General features: G+C 50.7%; 1 protein-coding gene across 1 annotated transcript in view; it reads left to right on the top strand.

Moving 5' to 3' along the window:
• Positions 1 to 20,112: 20,112 nt before the first annotated feature.
• Positions 20,113 to 20,782, top strand: part of SLC15A1 (solute carrier family 15 member 1) — a 40,825-nt gene continuing 40,155 nt past the window's right edge. The window contains exon 1 of the mRNA XM_075562696.1: positions 20,113 to 20,191. Coding sequence (XP_075418811.1) covers positions 20,113 to 20,191 — 79 coding nt within the window. The remainder of the gene's footprint in view (positions 20,192 to 20,782) is intronic.

Below are 20,782 nucleotides of genomic sequence, written 5' to 3' on the forward strand. Positions count from 1 at the left end.
ATTGGATAGGGCCACTCACTAGGAGTCCGAATCAACTCCAGGACAGTGGCTGTTAGGGAGTGAGTATACCAATGGTCTGTCCCTTGCATAGTCTGCAGCTTTCAGTGACCAACGAATAATGGCTGGATGGATGAGAAAAGAAAACCATGGACAAACTGCATGCACCTCACAATTTTCGAAAAGTAAATTGATACCCACCCCCAGTTTCTGATTCAGAAGGTCTGGATTACTAAGCAAGCAAACAAACCTACTGCCATCGAGTTCAACTCACAGTGACCCTATAGAGGAATTGCAAGGCTGTAAATCTTTATAGGAGCAGACAGTTTCATCTTTCTCCCAACGGATGGCCAGTAGGTTTGAACTGCCAACCTTGCTGTTAACGGACCAATGCTTACCTGATGGCAGTCGCACTGGGACTGGATTAGGGGTTGAGTAGAAGCTCCCTGGTGGTGTAGTGGGTTACATGTTGGCCTGCAAGGTCAGTGGTTTGAAACCAGCAGCCACTCCATGGGAGAAAGATGAGGCTTTCTACTTCTGTAATGAGTCACAGCCTCAGAAATGCACAGGGGCAGCTCTTCCCTGTCCTGCAGGGGGGCTATGGTCAGAATGGACCCGATGGGGGTGGAGCGTGAGGACAGAGCCCCACTTGGAGAGCCCCCATCTCAGCACAGCAGTGAGCGCCTGCTTAGCTGCCCAGGATTCAACTGTACCGCAAACCACACTGGAGACAAACTTTGATCAGCTGAAAGCCTCGCAGGTTTCACCTTTCTACTCCTGGCTTATCTACCCCGGAGCTAGGAACCGTGAAGCATTCTTTGACCTGCTCACAGCAAGCTCTTCTTTTCTTCAGTAAATACCCACGGCAATTTCCCTATCTGATGGCTGCCCTGGACTCGCAGCCCCTGACTTTCCACACCACCAGTTGCTACCCTTTTCAGATAAATTACACTAGCACCTAAGGAGCGCCCCTGCTCGGAGACAGGTGGAGATGGTGCCTGAAGGGCAGGTCCATCTGCGCAGGTGCAGAGACACCAAGCCTTCCATCGCCCCCAGGCAAGGGAGTGGAAGACAGTGGGAAGGCGCCTTCAGTTCCCCTTCCCCTGTTCCTCTCAGGGTGTGCTCAACAGAACCCCCCCACCCAAGACCGACAAGTTATCCCAAAGATGGCCAGGAAGCAATCGCGGTATTGCTATTTCGGTTATTATCCTTATTGAAGAAAGGAACTCAACCATTCTACAGAGATACTTGCAAATGTTCAAATCCAGTACACACACACAAACCACCACCACCACCACCAGCCCACCACCCCCATCTCCCGCTTCCCTGAATTTTGTCTTCCTAGCCCCCTCCCACTCCCCACCCCCACCCCCCGCCAGCATATTGGTTTTCCAAGTTCGGTCCTCAGAGGCACAGCATTAACATTATAAATCTTTTTCCAAATGCGAATGACCAGTGCTTGACCTACGCCAGCAAATCTGAGGGGGGGGGTGGGGCGGGGGGAGTAGGGACGGAATTTTCACCAGCGCTCCGGGTCCCTCGGGCTTGGGAATCCCTGTGCCCCAGCTGGCATCCCGCCCTCCGATCCTGGGGCCCGCGCTCCGCCCCGCCCCCGTCAAAGGGCGGAGAAGGAACTGGAGTCCCAAGTGCTGGCAACCGGCAGGTGTCCACCTTGCAGGGCTCAAGGGGCGCTGATCTCTGTCCTCTCTTGTTCCCCACCTCCAGAGGTGGGGCCCAGGTCAGCCCCGCCTCGTGCCCCCGCCAGCTGGACCGATCGCAGGGCAGGGCTTGGGAGCAGAAGCCGAGGAGCAAGCCCGCGTCAAGTCTCCTTGCCCGGATTCTGAGCACCAGTCGCTGGAAGCCGTCCGAGTGGCCGCTATGGGTACGTCGCGTGGCCCGGCGGGCGCGGGCGGGGCGGTTGGGGAGCTGCGTGCCCACTTCTCTGGCTGCTGAGAAGCCGAGGTGCAGGGGCTCGCGGTCCGGGCAAGCGGGGGATGGGGGCAGCGGGGCCATCGCGGGGCCGGCCAAGTGGTCTCCCACTGTGGCTCACAGAGGCGACGTCACCTGGGCTCAGACGGGGAGGGCTAGCCTGGTGGGACGAGCCAACATGGCGGGAAGGGAGGCATCAGGTGGATGGAAGGGGGGCCGCGAGCGCACCCAGCACGGAGGCGTGGTCCATCTCCCCTCTGGGGAAGGAGGGGGTCCCCGCGCTCCCTGGGGTGGGGTGTGGGCAGAGGCGCCCAGCCTGGGAGGTTGCAGCAGTAAATGAATTAACCATGACCTGCTCCCCTGTTAGGGACCCTGGTAGCATAGTGGTCCCGCGTTGGTCTGCTAACTTCAAGGTCAGCAGTTCGAAACCACCAGCTACTCAGAGCGAAAGATGAGGCTCTTTCTAGTGCCGTAAAGAGTTACAGCCTCGGAAACTCACAGGGGCAGTTCTATCCTGCCCTATATGTTGTCAGGAGAGCCCAGTCCCTGGAGAGGGCCATTGTGCTTGGTAAAGTAGAAGGGCAGCTCAAGCGAGGAAAGCCCTCAAGGATGGATTGACCCAGGTGCTACACCAATGGGCTCAGGCTTAGGAACAATTGTGAGGCTGCCACAGGACTGGGCAGTGTTTCCTTTTGTTGCTGGTAAGGCCGCCCTGGGCTGGAAAGGAGTAGAGGGCAGTGGGTTTGGGGACCACCTGTTGGGAATGTCTTGTCCTTGCCAGCCACCCACTGGGCCAGGAAGGGCCTTTGCCCTTTAGCTGCTGGGCTGAGAAATGTGGAGTTGGGGGTATAAGGGAAACCTCCGCAGGGGGCGGCGACTTCACAGCCTTTGCCAGTATTGGATGCCCCAGTAAGCCAGGTAAGCATGGGTTAACTGGTGCTTACTTACTTGTCTATAGTGAACAGTTTCACATGTCTTTCACTTCACTAATATAAATGAATAGGCAAACACAGGTAAGCCTGTGCTTACCCTGCTTGTTGGCCTTTGCACTTCTGGCTGGTGGGTGACTCTAAGAAAGCCTGGTTGAAAAGAGTTGGGGGACTCCTTGTGGGGCTCTCTTAGGCTTCTGCCACGGCCCAGGGGCTTTACGTGAAGGTGCAGAACATAGAAGTGCAGTAATAGGTCCTTGACAGACATCCATGTCCATGAAACATCTGGGGAAGGGCTGAAGAAATGGTTGAATTAATGCAGAATATCGGAGGAGGAGCTGGAAGAGTCCCAAGATCAGCCCAGGCCTCCTCTCTGCCTTTAGATGGGAAAGGGGGTCCAGGACCCCCTCCAGAGCCATTCCCCAGCTAGTGCACCTCAGGTACTGTGGTCCCTGGCTGCCAGAACCTAGTGTGACTTCAGACACTTGCTAATATATTCCATTCCTACCACTTGCCACTCCCGCTGCTCCTTGGACCTGAACTTCCTCATGCATCTAGGCAGAATTATTGGCACCCACCTCCCTGACTGTGATGAAAGAATACCACAGCTGCTTGCCACCTCCCGTGCAGTATTCCAGTTGGCTCTCACAGTTCTTAATTGACCACAAGGTGTCTTGGTTCTGAAGCGGCAGCGTGTTGAGTAGTTCAGACATTGGACTTTGATGGTTGCTAACTGTACTCAAGGAGCTCTGACGGTGTCGTGCTTATGAGTTGGGCTACTAACTACAAGGTCCCCAGTTGGGAACCACCAGAAGCTCAGCAGGAGCAACATGAGGCTTTCTCCTGCCATAGTGTGTTCGGCTGGGTGCACTAGAGAAACACACCCAGAGACACTCATAGGTGTGTAAGAGTTTGATATCCAAGAGTAAATTGTATATTACAAAACAATCCCAGCCCAGCCCAGATTAAGTCCACAAATTCGATATTAGTCCATAAATCTGATATTAGCCCATGAATTCCTCTTCAGACTCACACAGTACATGCAATGATGCCGAATGCAGGAAGATTGCCGGCCTGTGGGTGGCAAGTCATGTGGCAATGGACCTATCTCCAGGGCTCTCTGGCTGCCATCAGTGTGGCTCCGTGTGGCTTGTCAACAGGAAGGTGTAGCAGAGAGAATGTGTGTCCCGCTTCCAGGGAGGAAGACAGGAGTTTCCAGAATCCTCAGCAGAAAGCTATGCCCACACAGAGGCATTGTTGGCGATGACCTGATGGCCAGGTAGACTCCACCCCTTCGCTCAAATTGACAGGAGGTTCTGTAACTGCACAAAGAGTTACAGTCCCAGTGACCCACGGGGACAATTCTACCCTGTCCTACAGGGTCGCTATGAGTTGGAGTCGACTGCATGGGAATGAGTTTGGAGTGTTTGGGATTTGTTTTTTTTTTTTAACCGTAGTGATCCCAAAGAGGCTCTTGGGTGGAGGCTGTCAACAGATCTGAAGTTTTACGAGCAGATTCCCAACCTGGAGTCCAGGCCCCCTCCATGCCCAGGCCTCCGTTCGCTTGCCACCTGGTGTGTGTGACTCTCTTGGGAGTACTCTGAAGTATTTGATTTTGATCTGCAGATAAAATGAGCAGCAACTGTGTTAAGTTGTTTAGCATTTCCAATCCGATTATTCAGCTAGGGAAAGCTGGTAAGAGACTGCCGCCTGATTCTTAGTGAATTAATTCACTGTTCACTTTGGAAACATAGTTTCCAATGAATTGGCGCTTTTATGATTTGTTCCTTCTGTGGGGTTTTGTTTCTCTGCCACAAAAAGGTTTATATCCATTTTCACTCCCCAGGTTTGCTTGGTAAGTGAAACAAGTACTTAGATAATTTTTTCAAAATGAAGACACAGGGGACTCACCCCTGTGCGGGACAGCCCTTTGGTTCTCTGGTTATGCAGGAATTGTTTCAGAGTCCCTGTTGACTAGCGGCGGGTAGGGGTGGGGCCTTGGGGAGGGGGGTGCTTGGTGGCCATGAAAAGAAACTGGGAAACTATGCTTAAAAAAGCATTTTCCTTGGTCTCATGTCGTTCACCTTGTGGTTGGAATAAACCTTCGCCACAGGCCCTTTCACTTGCCCTGTGAACAGAGGGGTCAAGTTATTAGTGCACGGGAAAGGGGAGTGTGTGTGTGTGGGGGGGGGATAAGGTTCACAACTTTATCAGTCAGGCTGGTATTAACATTAGAAACGTTAAGAAGCAGCAGAGCATCCAGAGTAAGTGGGTGAACAAGTCCCCGGTTGAGCCATCAACCCTCATCAGCAACTGTGACACCCTGCTGCTTGCAGACAGTACAAAACCCGGTGACAGGCTGACACGTGGGCCCAGAGGCCATGCATAGGTCTTGCTTTCCCCTGCTGTAAAGCACGCCTAGGAGGGGGCTTTATGGTTTATTTGTTTTTTAACTTTTTATTGGGAATTAGCCAGAGGTTTACATAGCAGAACATCATTTTTGCATGCAACCATGTAAACAATGTATCAACCCTATGAGAGGGCTTTAAACAATCTGAGGGAAAATTCCGTTATCTTTTCATTGCATTTTCTCTCGTGGACTTGTGGAAGCCCCTTTCTTACTGATCGGAGTCAGCAGTGGAGAGCAGCTTTTTTCTGGGGTGTCCTCAGGATTGGAGATGGCAGAGAACCTCCCCAGTGAGGGGACATTTCCCCCTGTGTTGGGCACACCCGCCTCTGGGTCCCGATGTGGACTGGGGAAGCCTGTGCTGAAGACAGCCGGTTTCATCTCTTCTTCCACCCAGCCCTGCCCCTTTACCCAGAACTTTGCAGAGAGCCTGCGCTGAACATATTGCTTACCCCTCCCTTCCTTTTGGTGGGTCCCAGGAAACCCTGCTCTGCCACTTGCTACCTGCTTGACTGTGGCTGATGAGTATGAAGATTCAGGTTCCATGAAGCAAATGAGTGCCTTGCTTTGCCAGCACCTCCAGGCCGACTTGAGAGATTCCTTAACTGAAGGAAGGACTCTTTCCTCTATTCCTCTCTCCCATATCTCTACCTCCCCCACCTCCCATCTGGCCTTGGAGATGCATGGCATAACGTTTTCCACATCGGCTTCCTGCCTGCTTCTCTAGTGCTGCTGTAACAGAACCACCTTGAGTGGATAGTTTCACAGAAATTTATTTTTCCACAGTGCAGAGGGCTAGAAGTCCACATTCAAGACACCACCTCCAAGCTGCGGTGGCTGGCGGGGACAGCTTTTTCTCTCTCTTTTTGGTAAAAGGGCCTCCTCTCTTTGAGTTTCTGCTCCCGGATGAGCTTCATATACCTTAGTAGCTCTCCCAATCCACCCCCCCCAAGTTCATCTTGCTGGCTTAATCTCGTTTGTATCTCCCAAGATATGGATGGAAGACACCCCCTATGTGACTACTGCCCTTTAACCAAAACCTCATCACCAAATGGGATTGTAACCGCAAGTACAACCCAAACCCCCTGCCATCAAGTCGATTCCAGCTCACAGTGGCCTATACAAGGTTTCTGAGGTTGGACATGATTATGGGGCCAGACAGCCTCATCTTTCTCGGGAAGAGTGGCTGATGGGTTTAAAGCACTGGCCTTGGGGCCCAAAGCCTATGGGGGTGGGGGGATATAATTCAATCTACAACACTGTCTGGCTGTAAAATGATGGACTAGCCTTACACAGCTCTCTTAGAGAGGGAAACGACACATCCCCTTAGGTAAATCTGCTGCACGTGACCTCTTTAAAGTGTTGAAAAGCAAGGTTGTTACTTTGAGCACCGAGATGTACCTGCCCCAAGCCATGGTCTCTCCAATGACCTCCCCTGCGTGTGAAAGTTGGTTATGGAACCAGGAAGACGCTGGAAGCACGGGTGCACTTACACAATGGTGCTGACAAAGAATCATGGGCTGCCAAAAAGAATACACAAATCTGTCTTGGAAGAAGTCCATCAGAAGGCTCCTTGGAGGCAAGGACGGCAAGACTTCGTCTCACGCACTTTGGCCGTGTCATGAGGAGAGACCGGTCCCTGGAGAAGGACATGATGCTTGTAAAGTAGAGTCAGTGAAAAGAGGAAGGCCCTTGACAAGGTGGATTGACACAACAACAATGGGTTCAACCTAGCACAATGGTGAGGATTCCATGGGACAGGGCATTGTTTAGTTGTTGGTACATGGGGTCTCGGTGAGTCAGAACTGACTCGGTGGCACTTAACAACCTGACAGTCTTACAGGTACAGTGTAGCCAGCCCCTTGGAGGTCTTTCTACATTGTCTCCTTCTCCTGAGGTCAACAAAAGAACAATGACGAGGGACCAGAGAAGCTGCTATTCCAGCCAGAAGATGACAGACTGCAAGAAGCCAAGGTCCCTTGCTGGGAAGAGGGAGAAATTTCTTCTACAGAAAGGACTACCGTTTGCTGATGCTGTGAACCTTGTAGTGCTCTTAGTTGAGAACTTCAGCTTCTATCAGAAAGACCTTGGTGAGGTCGCTGAGTCACAGCGCTACCATCAGATTCAGTGGGTCTAGGGTAAGGCTCAAGAATCTGCATTTACACAAGTTCCCAACTGATGCGGTTGCTTCAAAGACCAGACTTTGAGAGCCACTGTACCAAGAGACTATAAATCAGTGTTTCCCAAATTGGGCAACATGGCACCCCTGGGGTTGCCGTCACAGGAACGATGAGGGGGAGTGGGGAAGCACTGTCAAAGCAGATACCTACACTTTATCCTGGATTACGGGCCATAGTACAAAACTTTGTAATGGCCGAGGGGGTGGCGGGGTTGTAGGGGTGGGAGAACCACTAGTAACTTTTTTTTTTCTGAAAGGGGATAGTTTGAGGTCTTATGCTGTAAATGATAGGCCTCTCCTTCTTCCTGACGCTTGTACCATGTCCAAGTGTTGTTACTATATCCCCCCAAACGAGATGATGGGATGAAGGTCTAAGGTGATCTGGTGGCTGGTTCTCTCTGCGGGAATTCATCCATGATGTTACAACTTTGGGTAAGTAAAAAGCTAGGATTTGGCATTTAGAGCGCCAAGGCTGTCTGAAGAACACAAGGCTAAAAGAATGGCAGAGATGAACCAGGGTGCTTCAGCTAGGACTGCTGGTGGCGCCAAGGGGAGCATTTATCCAGAATCTGAGTTACCAGGTTGGGGGGGGGGGGGGGGGCGAGCCCTGCCTTGAAGAACCTTCAGGGCAGGAACAGAAGGCCATAGCCACTTTTCTACATACACAGAGCGATATTGTAGCTGCCGCCTGTTACGTGCCCTTAAGTCATTCCCACCCTTGTCACCGCCTGATCCCGCACCAGCCCACAACAGCTGCAGTGTTGGAGCCCGTCATTGAAGCCACTGTCTCAATCCACCCTGTGAAAGGCCTTCCTCTTGTTTACTGCCCCTCTGCCTTCCCACGCATGGCAGGACTAGAAGGCCAATGAAGTCAACAGCTCACACGGTCTCGTCAAAGGTGTAGGACTGATCACCTTAAGGTCAAATGTTTACATCGCGCTTCAAACCTGGCCACAACGGCCCTGAGTGACCCTATTCAATGTTGTGATCCCTTGACTGTTGTGGCTCTTCGTGTGGCAGCTTTAGAATTGCTGAGCCATCTCGTGCAGAGCAGGAGACAGATACAGGGATGACTGATTTGGCTGGCTGAGTGACCAGGAAACTTTACTAGCAAATATAATATGACAGCCATTCTGCTCTGCTGTAATGATGGGGAGGAGGATGTGGAACCAGGGTGCCTGAGACCACCCAGCACGTTGCAGTCTCACCTGTCTGGGCACAAGCAGCTGTGGGTTTCATTTGCATGTGGACTCTGTCTTGTAGGAAAGAAAGTGAGTAGGTGTGCAAGGTGTTGATAAGGCAATAAAAACGAGGGTGTAGTCTGAGGAACATCCCCACGTTCTTCCCCGATGATGGCGAAAGAATAAGAGCAATGTCATCGGGAGGTGGAGGTGAAGGCCCATGTGTCATCGCACTGGAATTGCAACATAAAGAACCAGAGAATGGCGGTTGTGCAATTCTGTCTTCTTGGTTTCAGAAGTCTGAAATGCCCCATGGAGGAAACTGGACTGCAGTCTCATCTCTGGTCTCAGCGGCGTTGGCCCAACCACCATGCTCGTTTTCAGGACTTGGTACAAATGTAGCTGCGGAGGCAAAGGGCAGTTCAGAGCCAAAGGGTTGTCTCAGAGATGAGACAATGTCAAAGCCAAGGGCGAGAGAGGCAGAGTGTTCCACATACTCTTCTCAAAAGAAGGTGGGGTCCCTCCCTGGGTTTCCTACAGTAAGAACAGGTCAGGGCTGCTGAGAGGAGTTACTGTGCAGGAACATGGAACACTGATCAGATGTCCGTAAGCATCAAGGATCAGACGTAAGCCCAAGAAATTCACAAAACGGACTTACATAAAACATATATATATTTATTTATTTAAACGGCTTAAAAGTTCTCAAATGACACATTTAAAACTTTATCTCCCTTGATGTAGCAAGATTTTTAAATTCTAGTACGTCTGTAGGGTAAATTTGAGATATTCTTGGTAAGAGCAAAGTTTTTTTTATCCCTTCGTTCAACTGAAATATATAAAGCTCATGTATTACAGAAGATATTGTCGCTCTAAAATGCCACGTATAGAGAAGGTGCCTCAAAACGTTTGTGGGAAAAGTCCGTGATCTCTTCATTCCATTTTTCCACGGACTTTTTTTGGAAGCCCCTCATAGATAACTTTTGGGAGGAAATCTTGTCCGTGTGTAACGCTGGCTCTATTCAGGCCTGGACCCTCAGCTACGGCGGTATGTCTGGGAGCCAGGGTCGTCCTCCACAGCACGGATGGACTTGCTGATTGTAACCAGTGTCTGATCCTCACTCACGGCAGCTTTATGTGGCTCAGAGTGGGGCTGGGTTTTCAATGGCTGAGTTTTCAGAGGTTAAGGCTAAAAAAAAAAAAATTCACCGCCATCAAGTCAATGCTGACTCATAGCGAGTCTATAGGACAGAGTAGACCTGCCCCTCTGAGTTTCCAAGGCTATAATTCTGTATGCGAGAGGACAGCCCTGTGAGCTAGTCTACTGGGCCAACCTGGCCAATAAACACATGTGGGGTTAATTGAAGGGCGGAGGGATAAATGGCTCAGTGAGCCTCACCTTTCTAGTTCTCGAGTCTCTTGCTTTATGGTGGTTGCACTAGGGTGCAGCTGCCTTATCCAGTTCCCTGCTTCAGCTGGCAAGGCTCACTTCCTGCAAGACATCCCCAAGGAGAAGCCACATGGACCTACCCCGATGTAGCCCTGGGTGCTGGAGCATCCGTGTAGAGACCCCTGCCAGCGCTGAGATGCTTACACATTCATTGACTCAGCTTTCCTCCTGCTGTTGGTATCATTGCGTGTGTTTTGTGAGATGAAGGAGGACTTTGTGGACTGGTGTTGGACAATATGGGCTAATGTTGGACTTGTGGGCTTGGGCAACACTGGGTTGGGATGTTTTCTTGATGTGCACTTACCCTTTATATAAAACTCTCTCTTATACACGAGTTTCTGTGGACTTGTTTCTCTAAAGTTCCTAGACTCACACACACTATCTTTCTCCACCAGAGAAGCTGGTGGTTTCGAACTGCTGACCTTGCACTTGGCACCCCAATGTGTAACCCCTTTGCCACCAGGGCCTTTTAGGAAGTACCTCTAGATGGACCCATCCCTCCAGCCCTTTGGTTCACAACACTGCGCGATACGGAGTGGTGGTCCGGGAAAGCCGCCGCTGTCTCATGCTGCCGCCGTCACTCTGCTGACATCACAGCTGTCTTGGGGATCTGGGAGCTTCACTGCACATCCCGAGGGTGTGCTCCACTTCTGGCTCTTGCTGGTCGTGAGATCCCCACTCCCGTTTCTGAGATTGTTCGTTTGTGCCCAGCAGAACGGCAATCGCAAGGAAACCCTGTTCACAGGGTACTGCTCACAACTGACTGTTAGCAGAACCTCGCCGCACCATCGCTCTCCCAGGCCCACCAAGAAAAGGTCCTTCGGTGGGAGGTACAGAGGCTAACTAGGAAAAGCCACATGAAGTACCCCATTGCCCTGCACCCTGATTTAACATGTGAGAGTAAGAAAGCCTCTTTGTGCCTAAAAGCTAGGGCTTCCAAAATGGTGACCACCACCCCCAAAACAAACCCCGAAACAGAAAATGGGCTTAATTTAATGATGGGTTTAATTCGTGTGCCTTGGACTTTTTTTTTTAACCTATGACAACAGTGGAGGCTGATTATCACCTGGTTTTTGTAGCCTATTAGGTGTGGGTTGCAAGCCAGCATGTGCAGTGTGGGTGTGTTGGGGGGGGGCAGGGGGAAGGGGGGACTCCGGGGCTGACAGCCAGTTGCTCCTATTCTATCTTCTTAACGCATTTCAGAGCCTGCTCTGTCTTCTCTTTAGTCTGAGGATGTATTTGTTCACTCTTGGCAAGCATAGCATTTAAAGTAAGCCTAAGTCTACATTCTGAGTAGAAAGCATCCTTCTATAATAAAGTCATCTCCAGTTGTAGATTAAGAAAATACCTTGGTGACCAACGTTTCCTTCCTCACACCAGGACAACCACCTCACCTGAGTAACCATTCCCTCAGTAACTGGGGCCTGGCCTGCAGATCCTTCGCTGAGTGTAGCAGCTTAGTCCACATGCACTCTGGCACACTCTCGGGCCTGATGGAACTTTCGCTGAGACTGAGAGTAAGTGGAGAATAAATAAACTGTGATACTCTGAAAAGGTGGTTGGTTAGGGGGCCCCTAGAGTTCGTTTCTTTCCAAAAAGGAACACAAGGGGTGTTCAGCATTTCCTCATGGTAATTCTGGAAGCAAGACATGAAATGTCCTAGATAATGCGTTCGGTCATGAGACAATCATAGGTAGGAGATGTTTAAAGGACGGAATAACCTGAAGCAATACCATGAGTACTTCAAATGGTCTTAGACCAAGAGCTACCCCTTCAAGCTTGACTACTAGACACCCAAGTTGGCTGTCAGGCATGAATGAACACACACACACACACACACACACACACAGCAGGCCAAAGCCCAACTGACTGAACTGAAAAGCACACAGCAAGGCACTTTGATTCAGACAGCGGTATAGGTTAATTTGTGCTCCCTGAAGAACAATCCATCCAAGTTCGAATCCTCCAGTCCTGTGAACATGACCTTATTTGGAAACAGGGTCTTTGCAGGGTAACTATTTCAGATGTAATACTGGATGGATTCTATTCCAATGGTCAGTGTTCTTACCAAAAAGGGGGGGGGACGGGGGACACTAACAAAGCATAGACAGCCATGAGATGGAGGTGGAGATGGAATTAAACTCACTGCCATCCAGTCGACTCTGGCTCACAGCAGCTCTACAGGACAGGGTAACTTGCCCCTGGGGTTGGTTTCTGAGACTGGCACTGTTTAAGGCCTCATCTCTCCCTGAGGAGCAGCTGGTGGTTTTGAACCGCAGACCTTACAGTTAGCAGCCCAATATGTAACTAGTATGTCATGCTGCTAAAAGCCAAGGAATGCCTGGGCCATCCAAAAAGGGAAGGACAAGGAGGGATCGTCCCCTGGAGCCTTCAGAGAGAACTGGCTCGCCTGACCCTGAATTCAGACCACTAGCTTCCCAGACTATGAGAGAGAACAAATGACTGTCTCGGTTGGTCGCCCAGTGTGTGGCACTTTGTTATGGCAAAGATCCTGGGCAGCCAGGACAAACAGACAGCAAAAGGAAGACTAACCAAAGATGCCAGCCTCCTGTGGTTCCTGACGCACACAACAGAGAGGCCACCACCAAAACCAACAGGGCCAGGTGACTGAAACTGTGAGGAATGAGGTCGCTGAGCAGCTGATTGCAGACGACAGCCAGAAAGCCCCATTCTGTATCAGAACCCTGGAGGCGATCAGACACTGTCTTGCTGGCCTTTGTCCTCTGTGTTCTGGGAGGCTTCCAAAGCATTCCGTCGGGATTCAGGTCAGTCGGAGCTGAAGCCTTTGCCTTTGTGACCTCTGTGGATGTGGGCGAGCTCACAGGGACCAGAGCTGAGCTACTGTCCTGTAATGCCACCGTGTGAAAGCCCAACCCAAAGCCCTCAATCGGTTCTGACTCTAGTAGCATGACAGGACAGAGGAGAACTGTGTCAGAGGCCTTCCAAGGCTGTAAAAAAATTTTTAAATCATTTTACTGGGGGCTCATATAACTCTTACCACAATCCATCCATCCATTGTGTCATCATCAGTTGCCATCATCAGTCTCAAAACGTTTGTTTTCTACTTGAGCCCTTGGTATCAGCTCATTTTTTCCCCTTCCTCCCCGCCCCCTCCCTCATGAACCCTTGATAATTGAAAAGTTATTATTTGTTCATCTCTTACACTGTCCAACATCTCCCTTCACCCACTTTTCTCCTGTCCACCCCCCAGGGAGGGGGTTATATGTAGATCCTTATAATTGGTTCCCCCTTTCTACCCCACCTTCTCTCCACCCTCCCAGTATCACCACTCTCACCACTGGTCCTGAAGGGATCATCTGTCCTGGATTCCCTGTGTTTCCAGTTCCTATTTGTACCAGTGTACAGCCTCTGGTCTAGCCGGATTTGTAAGGTAGAATTGGGATCATGACAGTGGGGGTGGGGGAAGGACGTGTTTAGGAACTAGAGGAGAGTGACATGCAAGGCTGTAAAGATTTGTGGGAGCAGACTGCCTCAACTTTGTCCTACAGAGCAACTAGAGCTTAGAAGCCCGGTGCTTCGTCTTCTGCACCACTGGGGCTCCCGCCATCATGCTAAGTTCAGGGAAAGATGGAATTAGGAGATAATGGAATTTTTGCATGAACTTTGGGAGCATCTTTCCCTTATAAAATATGTGTATGTATGTCTATGGGACCTCTGGTGCCATAGTGGTTACACATATTGGCTGTGATCCACAAGGTTGGCAGTTTGAAAACACCAGCCACTCTTCAAGAGAAAGATGGAGCTTTCTACTCCCATAAGCCATTACAATCTCAGAAATTCAAAGGGACGGTTCTACCTGACCTATAGAGTGACTGTGAGTCTCTATCGACTGGAGTTTGATTTTTGTTTTATATATGTGTGTATGTATGTATATGCATATGTATATGTATATTACACTCACTCTCCCATTAGCACTGGTTTTCCTGCTTGAAGTCACTGAAACTATTGTTGTCACCTGACCTTGCAGGTCCTTGTCCCACTTTATTAGCCCATTGCAAAAAAGCAGGCTCTAGGTTCAAGAAACGCAAGGATTCATTGTCTCCACACAGAAGGAGCGGCACAAGGTCTCGTGACCCAACACCACAGGCTCCTGAACGAAGGACACCTGGGCCATTAATGCTCCTAGATTTCTGAGATTCTCACTTCTTCCCGCCCTTCCCAACCCTTTCATGGCCTCATACCATAAACTGAGGACTGGCCAGTACATCCTGTTCTACTGAATGTTCACTAAATGCACCTCTCACTTCAAAACTTGACTCGGAGGACAGTAGGTGATCCTTGAATCGGGGCTAGTTAACACTGATGGGCGGACCACACAGGCTCTGGAACCTGCTTTTTGCATGCTGATGCCCAGGATGCACAAGATGGAAGATGTAGGGAGGAGAAGGTGGTGTGCAGACGGCAAACCAGGAGTCACAGAAAAGGGGCTAGTGGTCTAATGAGAGCGTCATTATGAGCCTCAGATCATCTTTTAATAGCTTCTAACATCTTCTGAAACCAAGGGTTGGTTGAACTAGCCCTGGCGGCTCTGTGCGGGGCTGCTGACTGCGGGGCTGGCAGTGAGACCCCATCAGCCAGGGTGAAGCAGAAAGGGGAGGCTTTCTGCTGCCGTAGAGATGTCCAGCCTCGGGACCCTCCAGGGGCAGTCCTCCCTTGGCCATGGTGTTGCTGTGCGTCACAGGGCACTTCAATGGCAGTGAGAGTTGTTTAAGCAAAAAAAAAAAAATTCTGCCTTCCACAAGATGCTCTTTGAAGAGTTTTCTCTACGGGACCAAACTGACCACCGCCATACTAAGGATTAGACAGGAATCTTGGGGTAGGGCGCTGGCGTCAATAGAGGGAGAACAACTCCCCAAAGGCAGGTGAGAATGGTTGCGTGAATTCAGGGTGTGTCCCTAAAGTGCGCCTGCAGAAATTGTTGAATTCGGTGCGCACGCTACTGTGCGTTCTCAAGCGTAGCTCGATGCAAACGGCATTCTGGAAATTACACACGACTGTGTTCAGGAGCTTTTTGTAGATGCTGTCTTAGGGGAAAGGAAGTAGTTGTGGGAAAGGAGGCCACTGCCTACAGAGGGGTAGGGACCAGCAAGTTCCCTGAAAGGACTGGCGAGAGGGCCCCGGAGCGAGAAGTACAAAGTCGAAGAATCCTACGTAAAGCCAACAAGGATGCCAAGTCTTCCTTGAAACACAGCCACTCACATTCAAAACTCATTGCTATCGAGTCAATTCCGACTCACAGTGACCCGATAAGACAGGGCAGAACTGCCCTCGCGGGTTTCTTAGACTGTACCTCTTGATGGGCGTAGAAAGCTTCATCTCACTCCCTGGGAGCAGGTGGTGGTCCCAAACGCTGACCTCCTAGTTGGCAGCGCCATGGGTATTACACTGCAGCCCAGGGCGCCACGACACAGCAGCCACCAACCCACAAGCCCCTGGTTCCCCAGGCGCCACTGACCTGACAGGTTACATTTTTCACGGAGCAAAAAATCATGTCAAACGGACGAGCAGGGCATGCGCATGAGAAAAATGGCAAAACACTGAAGTAAGGATTAACAGCAAAAACAAAAACATTACCCTAGGCAAGAAGCAACCTCAAGGCAAGCACTTTCAGAAATCAAAGGATGATGTGTTACAGCAGCAGAGCTTGTTCTAAAGCAAACTCCCCTCTCAGAGTGGTACAGCCCATTTCAAGTCGACTTATCTTTTTTTTTTTTACATTTTATTAGCGGCTCATACAACTCATCACAATCCACACATATACATACATCAATTGTATAAAGCACATCCGTACATTCTTTGCCCTAATCACTCTCAAAGCATTTGCTCTCCACTTAAGCCCTCTGCATCAGGTCCTCTTTTTTTTCCCCTCCCTCATGAGCCCTTGATAATCCACAGATTGTTATTTTGTCATATCTTGCCCTATCCGGAGTCTCCCTTCACTTCCTTCTCTGCCGTCCATCTCCCAGGGAGGAGGTCACATGTGGATCCTTGTAATCAGTTCCCCCTTTCCAACCCACTCACCCTCCACTCTCCCAGCATCACCCCCTCACACCCTTGGTCCTGAAAGTATCATCCACCCTGTATTCCCTGTGCCTCCAGCCCTCATATGCACCAGTGTACAACCTCTGCCCTATCCAGCCCTGCAAGGTAGAATTCGGATCATGGTAGTTGGGGGGAGGAAGCATCCAGGATCTGGGGGAAAGCTGTGCTCTTCATCGGTACTACCTCGCACCCTGACTGACCCATCTCCTCTCCTAAACCCCTCTGTGAGGAGATCTCCAGTGGTCGACACTTGGGCCTCTTAAAGGAACATATTTTCCCCTGCCTGATGAAGTTTAACGGTTTTGAAAAAGGGGGGGATGTTTCAAATCAAAGGGTGTCAGGGGAGGCACCGGGCTGTGCCCCCGAGTTCCCTCCCCTGAGGTGAACGCCCTCAAGTCTGGAGCTCAGCCTCTGGGCTCTTTGGAAGCAGCAAGTGTCTCAAATCACGACTGACATCTTGTGATGCCAGAGACCCTGCTACGTTTTTCCAGAAGGCAGAACAAGAGCTCTGTTAGGGAGCCCTTGGAAATCGCCTATGATCTAAAAGGAAGAGAGAGTAAAAGCACGTAGGAGCCTGAGGGGGAGGCGGGGGAACAGGGAGGAGTCCGGTAAGGAGGGAGAACTAGGAGGCCCCTCTGAGCAGATGGTGGCCTGGAGCCCAAAGCAAGCCCTGCAGGACTCTGAGAAGAGGACTAGCTGAGAGGCGCCCCATCTGCGGGCGCATGCTCACATTGGTGCAGTGGAAGGTGGCCCCGCGAGACAAGCTGTCGCTGCTTGTTGCAGTTGTCCCAGTAAGAGAACAGGAAGGAAAAGCAGAGGCCACAATCACAGGCTAGAACTGCCCCCAAGGTTATCTTCTTGATGGGGTAGAATATGAGCTCTTTCTCCTGCGGAGCTGCCAGGTGGGTTCGAATGCTAACTCCTTCACCTGGACAAGAAGGCCAGCCACTGCTGTGGAGTGAGGTTCAACGCACAGTGGCCCTGCATAGGGTGGCCAAGGCCACAAATATTTATAGGAACAGGTATAGCCTCCACCTTGTCCCTCAGGATGGGTAGTGGGTTTGAACGGCTGACCTTGCAAATCCCAGTGCAGAACTTAGGCATTAGTGCTGTCAAGAGACCTCATCAGTTTGCAGGAAAGAACACACTTCACACTATTCACAGGGGGTGGGATGTCATTACCACTCCATAAAGACTCCAGGTGAGAGAATGGAGGGGTGGAGGTTCAGTCCTTGGAGCCTGGCTACCACGAATGTCTCTCGGCTGAGATTTGACCTTCGGACTTCAGAGTCTCATCCCTTTCCACTGAGCCTAGAGATGGAGGAGCTCCAGTTGAGAGAGACTTTCACTTCTTAACTTGAAACCCCACCTGTCACAGATAGAGGAAACTTCATGCTGGCAGAAGCCACTGCATCCCTGGCAGTGTCTCGGGACCTACTCTGTGACCAAAATGTTTTGCTCCGTGTTGACCGACCCATTTTCAGGCCATATTATTCTTTGTGCCAACCCTGTGAGGCAACATCTCTATTAAGAAATCCCATTGCCAGCGAGTCCATTCTAACTCACCCTACACAGGATCTCTGAAACGCTACCTCTTCAAAGCAAAACGCAGCTTCATCTTTCTCCTGTGGAGCAGCTGGTGGGTTTGAACTGCCAGCCTTTCAGTTAGTAGCCCAGTGCTTAATTTATTGTGCCACTGTGCTACAAACACTACACCAAGCCAAACCCCGCAGCTTTCAAGTTCATTGGACTCAGAGCAACCCTGTGGAACAGGTTGGATTGCTCCTGAGACTGTACATCTTTACGGAACAGAGAGCCTCCTCTTTCTCCCATGGAGCAGCTGGTAGTTTTGAGCTGCTGACCCCACAGTTATCAGCCCAATGTGTAGCCCACTCCATCCCTCACTCATTCACTGCCATCCAGCTCATTCTGACTCATAGCGGCCCTGCAGGTCAGGATGGAACTGTCCCCGTGTGTTTCTGAGACTTTTCAAAGCTTTACAGAAGTACTCAGCCTCGTCATTCTCCCACAGAGCGGCTAGTGGGCTTGAACCACTGACCTTGTGGTTAGCAGCTCAGGGATCCCTTTATGCCAGCAGAGCTCCTACCGCAGCAGAACCTCTTGTATACAGATTAGATTTAATATCACAATAGCAACCATAAACACAACTGTACTGAAGTCAACAGGATTTTGTGATAGTTGAAATTTGAGTTCAAACTTCAATCTCAATGCAAATGCCATTTCTGTATGTGAGCTTTCTAATCTAACACCCCTGTTGACACAGTAGGTTCAGAAATGCTGACTGCCGCACTACAGTCAGGAGATAGCTCTCGATTAGCAACCTCTGCCCTGAGTAATAAAAGTAGCTCTTTGGAGTGTACACCTTTCAGAGGAATGCTCTGGAGGGATGGTGAGAGATGGTGAGGTGCTGATTCTCAGGTTTCACCCTGACTACGTTTGGGAATTTCATTTTCCACAGTTTTCTTTTGTGGCAGTGGTATTCGCAGGCATCCTCTGTTTTATCGCACTGGAGTGCACTTGGTAGAGACTGCAATTTTTACAAACTGAAGGTTTGTGGTGACTGAAGGTTCCTGGCCTCTTGCAGCCAGGAAACCCCGTGTAGAAAACGTCTAATGTTGATACTCATGGGGCCATCAGGAGTTGGCTTGCATTCAATGGCTCTGTGTGCATATGGCCATGTATGTATATACATGTGTATATACATATATATACACATATACATATTTATAAAAAGGCTATTTAGAAAAGGGCTGGGAACTATAAATGATACGCAGTGTCCAGGGCCTTACCCTTACCACCTGTAGGCCTGAAGGATGAGGGAAAAGAGCAGTTAGCAAAGCCGAGAAGCAAAGAGTCATGTGGAGAGGACTGCCCTCGGATGCGCAGGGCCTGTTCTTTAAGCTCGGAGGTGGCCTTGCAGGGAAGGAGCCAAGAACAGGAATGCCTGGCCTTTCTTCTTTGCCGCTGTTCCCACCGCAGCCTCCACTGGCCAAACACCATTGATGCCAGGGCGCGTGGGGACCATTGAGGAAATCTTTACAGGCTCAGCTCTTGGGACAGAGGGTCCACACAACTAACTAGCGAGCGGCACAGTCAGAACCGAAATGTTGTACTTGATGACGGACAGGACAGAGTCATTTGGTACATGTATTCATTCAACATTTAATTTCCACTCAGTGAAGAGCACTGTGAGTGGATTGGATTGTATGTGTCAGCTTGGCTAGGCCATGCTCCTGTAATCAGCCTCCATTTTGTGATATGATGTGATTATCCTACGTGTTGTAACGCCGCGCCTTTATGATGTCAATGCGGCCGGACTAGAGACAGTTGTGTTGCTGGGCAGGCTGCCATCTGCAGGGGCAGGCTCTATCTTGAGTCAGTCTCTCTGGGGATATAAAAGGGAATAAACAAGTGAGCAGAGGGCAGAGGGACGGCCTGCCCCCAGGAAGAAGAGCAGGGAGCACGGTGCTCTTTGGAATGTGTCTCTTCACTGAGAAACTCCTAGACTCAAGGGCAGATTGGTGACCAAGTCCCTCTCCTAGAGCTGGCAACAGAGAGAAAGCCCGCCCTGGGAAGTAGCTACCTAGATCCGTGGTCTAGCCTCCTAGCCTGAGGGAGAATACAATTGTTTGTCAAAGTCACCCTCTCGGACCTCTGTTACAGCAGCACTCAGTCACTGAGACAAACCCCATGCCAGGCAGTGCGGAGTCTGAGACAGCGGCCCCTCACCCTCAGTGGACACTGGCAGGGCCTTCACACATCTGTCCCCCCGCTGGGCGAGGAGCAGGCAGAGCCAGCTGGACACGTGGGCCTGCATCAGGATGGGAATCGCTCGGGCAGAGCTGCAGTTTGATTTGTGGTAGGGTGGGGCCGTGGGCTTGCACAGATAGAAGATGCAAGGTGGCCAATCAGAGAGAAAGATCCCAGAATGGGGACCCATGGAAGGGAGTGAGGGGGAGCTGTACGGGCGACTTAATTACACGGTGCAGCTTCGCTTCAGACAGAAGGAGCCTCCTGGTGCTCTGGGCCAGGGAGACATGAAACTTAGGTGGGAAACCGCACAGAGCCTCGCCGCAGCCGGCGGCTGGCTCTCCCAGCGTGGCTTCTGGACCAGCCAACCACACAGATAACGCGTTGCCTCTTGTTAGAAACGCAAATTGTTAGGTACCGAGAAGAGTCAGTCTTCTCAATCACAAGCCACCACCCTCCAGGACTGCTTCCCCATGGAGCTGCTTCTAAAAAGGGTTGTACTCTAGTGTGCAGCCTGGAGGTCAAAGAACCGTGGCCACTCCTGGTCACCCCGGGCGGGACAGGGTAACACTATGCTCTCTAAGGTTTTCAGTGGTCGTTGTTCCAGAAGCAGATTGCCAGGCCTTTCTTCCGAGGGGTTCCTTGAGTGGGCTCAGACCTCCAGCCTTCTGGTTAGCAGCCAAAAGGGTGCACCCTCTGCACCACCAGGGGAAGTTTAAGGGCAAGTTTAAGGGCAAGTGTGGTCTCAGATCAGCAACAACACCAACCTGATAGAAATGCAAGCTCTTAACAAATGTACAAATGTGCTTGACACAATGGATGGATGGATGGATTGTGATGACTTGTATGAGCCCCCAA

This window comes from Tenrec ecaudatus, chromosome 11 (genome assembly GCF_050624435.1).
Source record: "Tenrec ecaudatus isolate mTenEca1 chromosome 11, mTenEca1.hap1, whole genome shotgun sequence".
In the NCBI taxonomy this organism is placed as follows: Eukaryota; Metazoa; Chordata; class Mammalia; order Afrosoricida; family Tenrecidae; genus Tenrec; species Tenrec ecaudatus.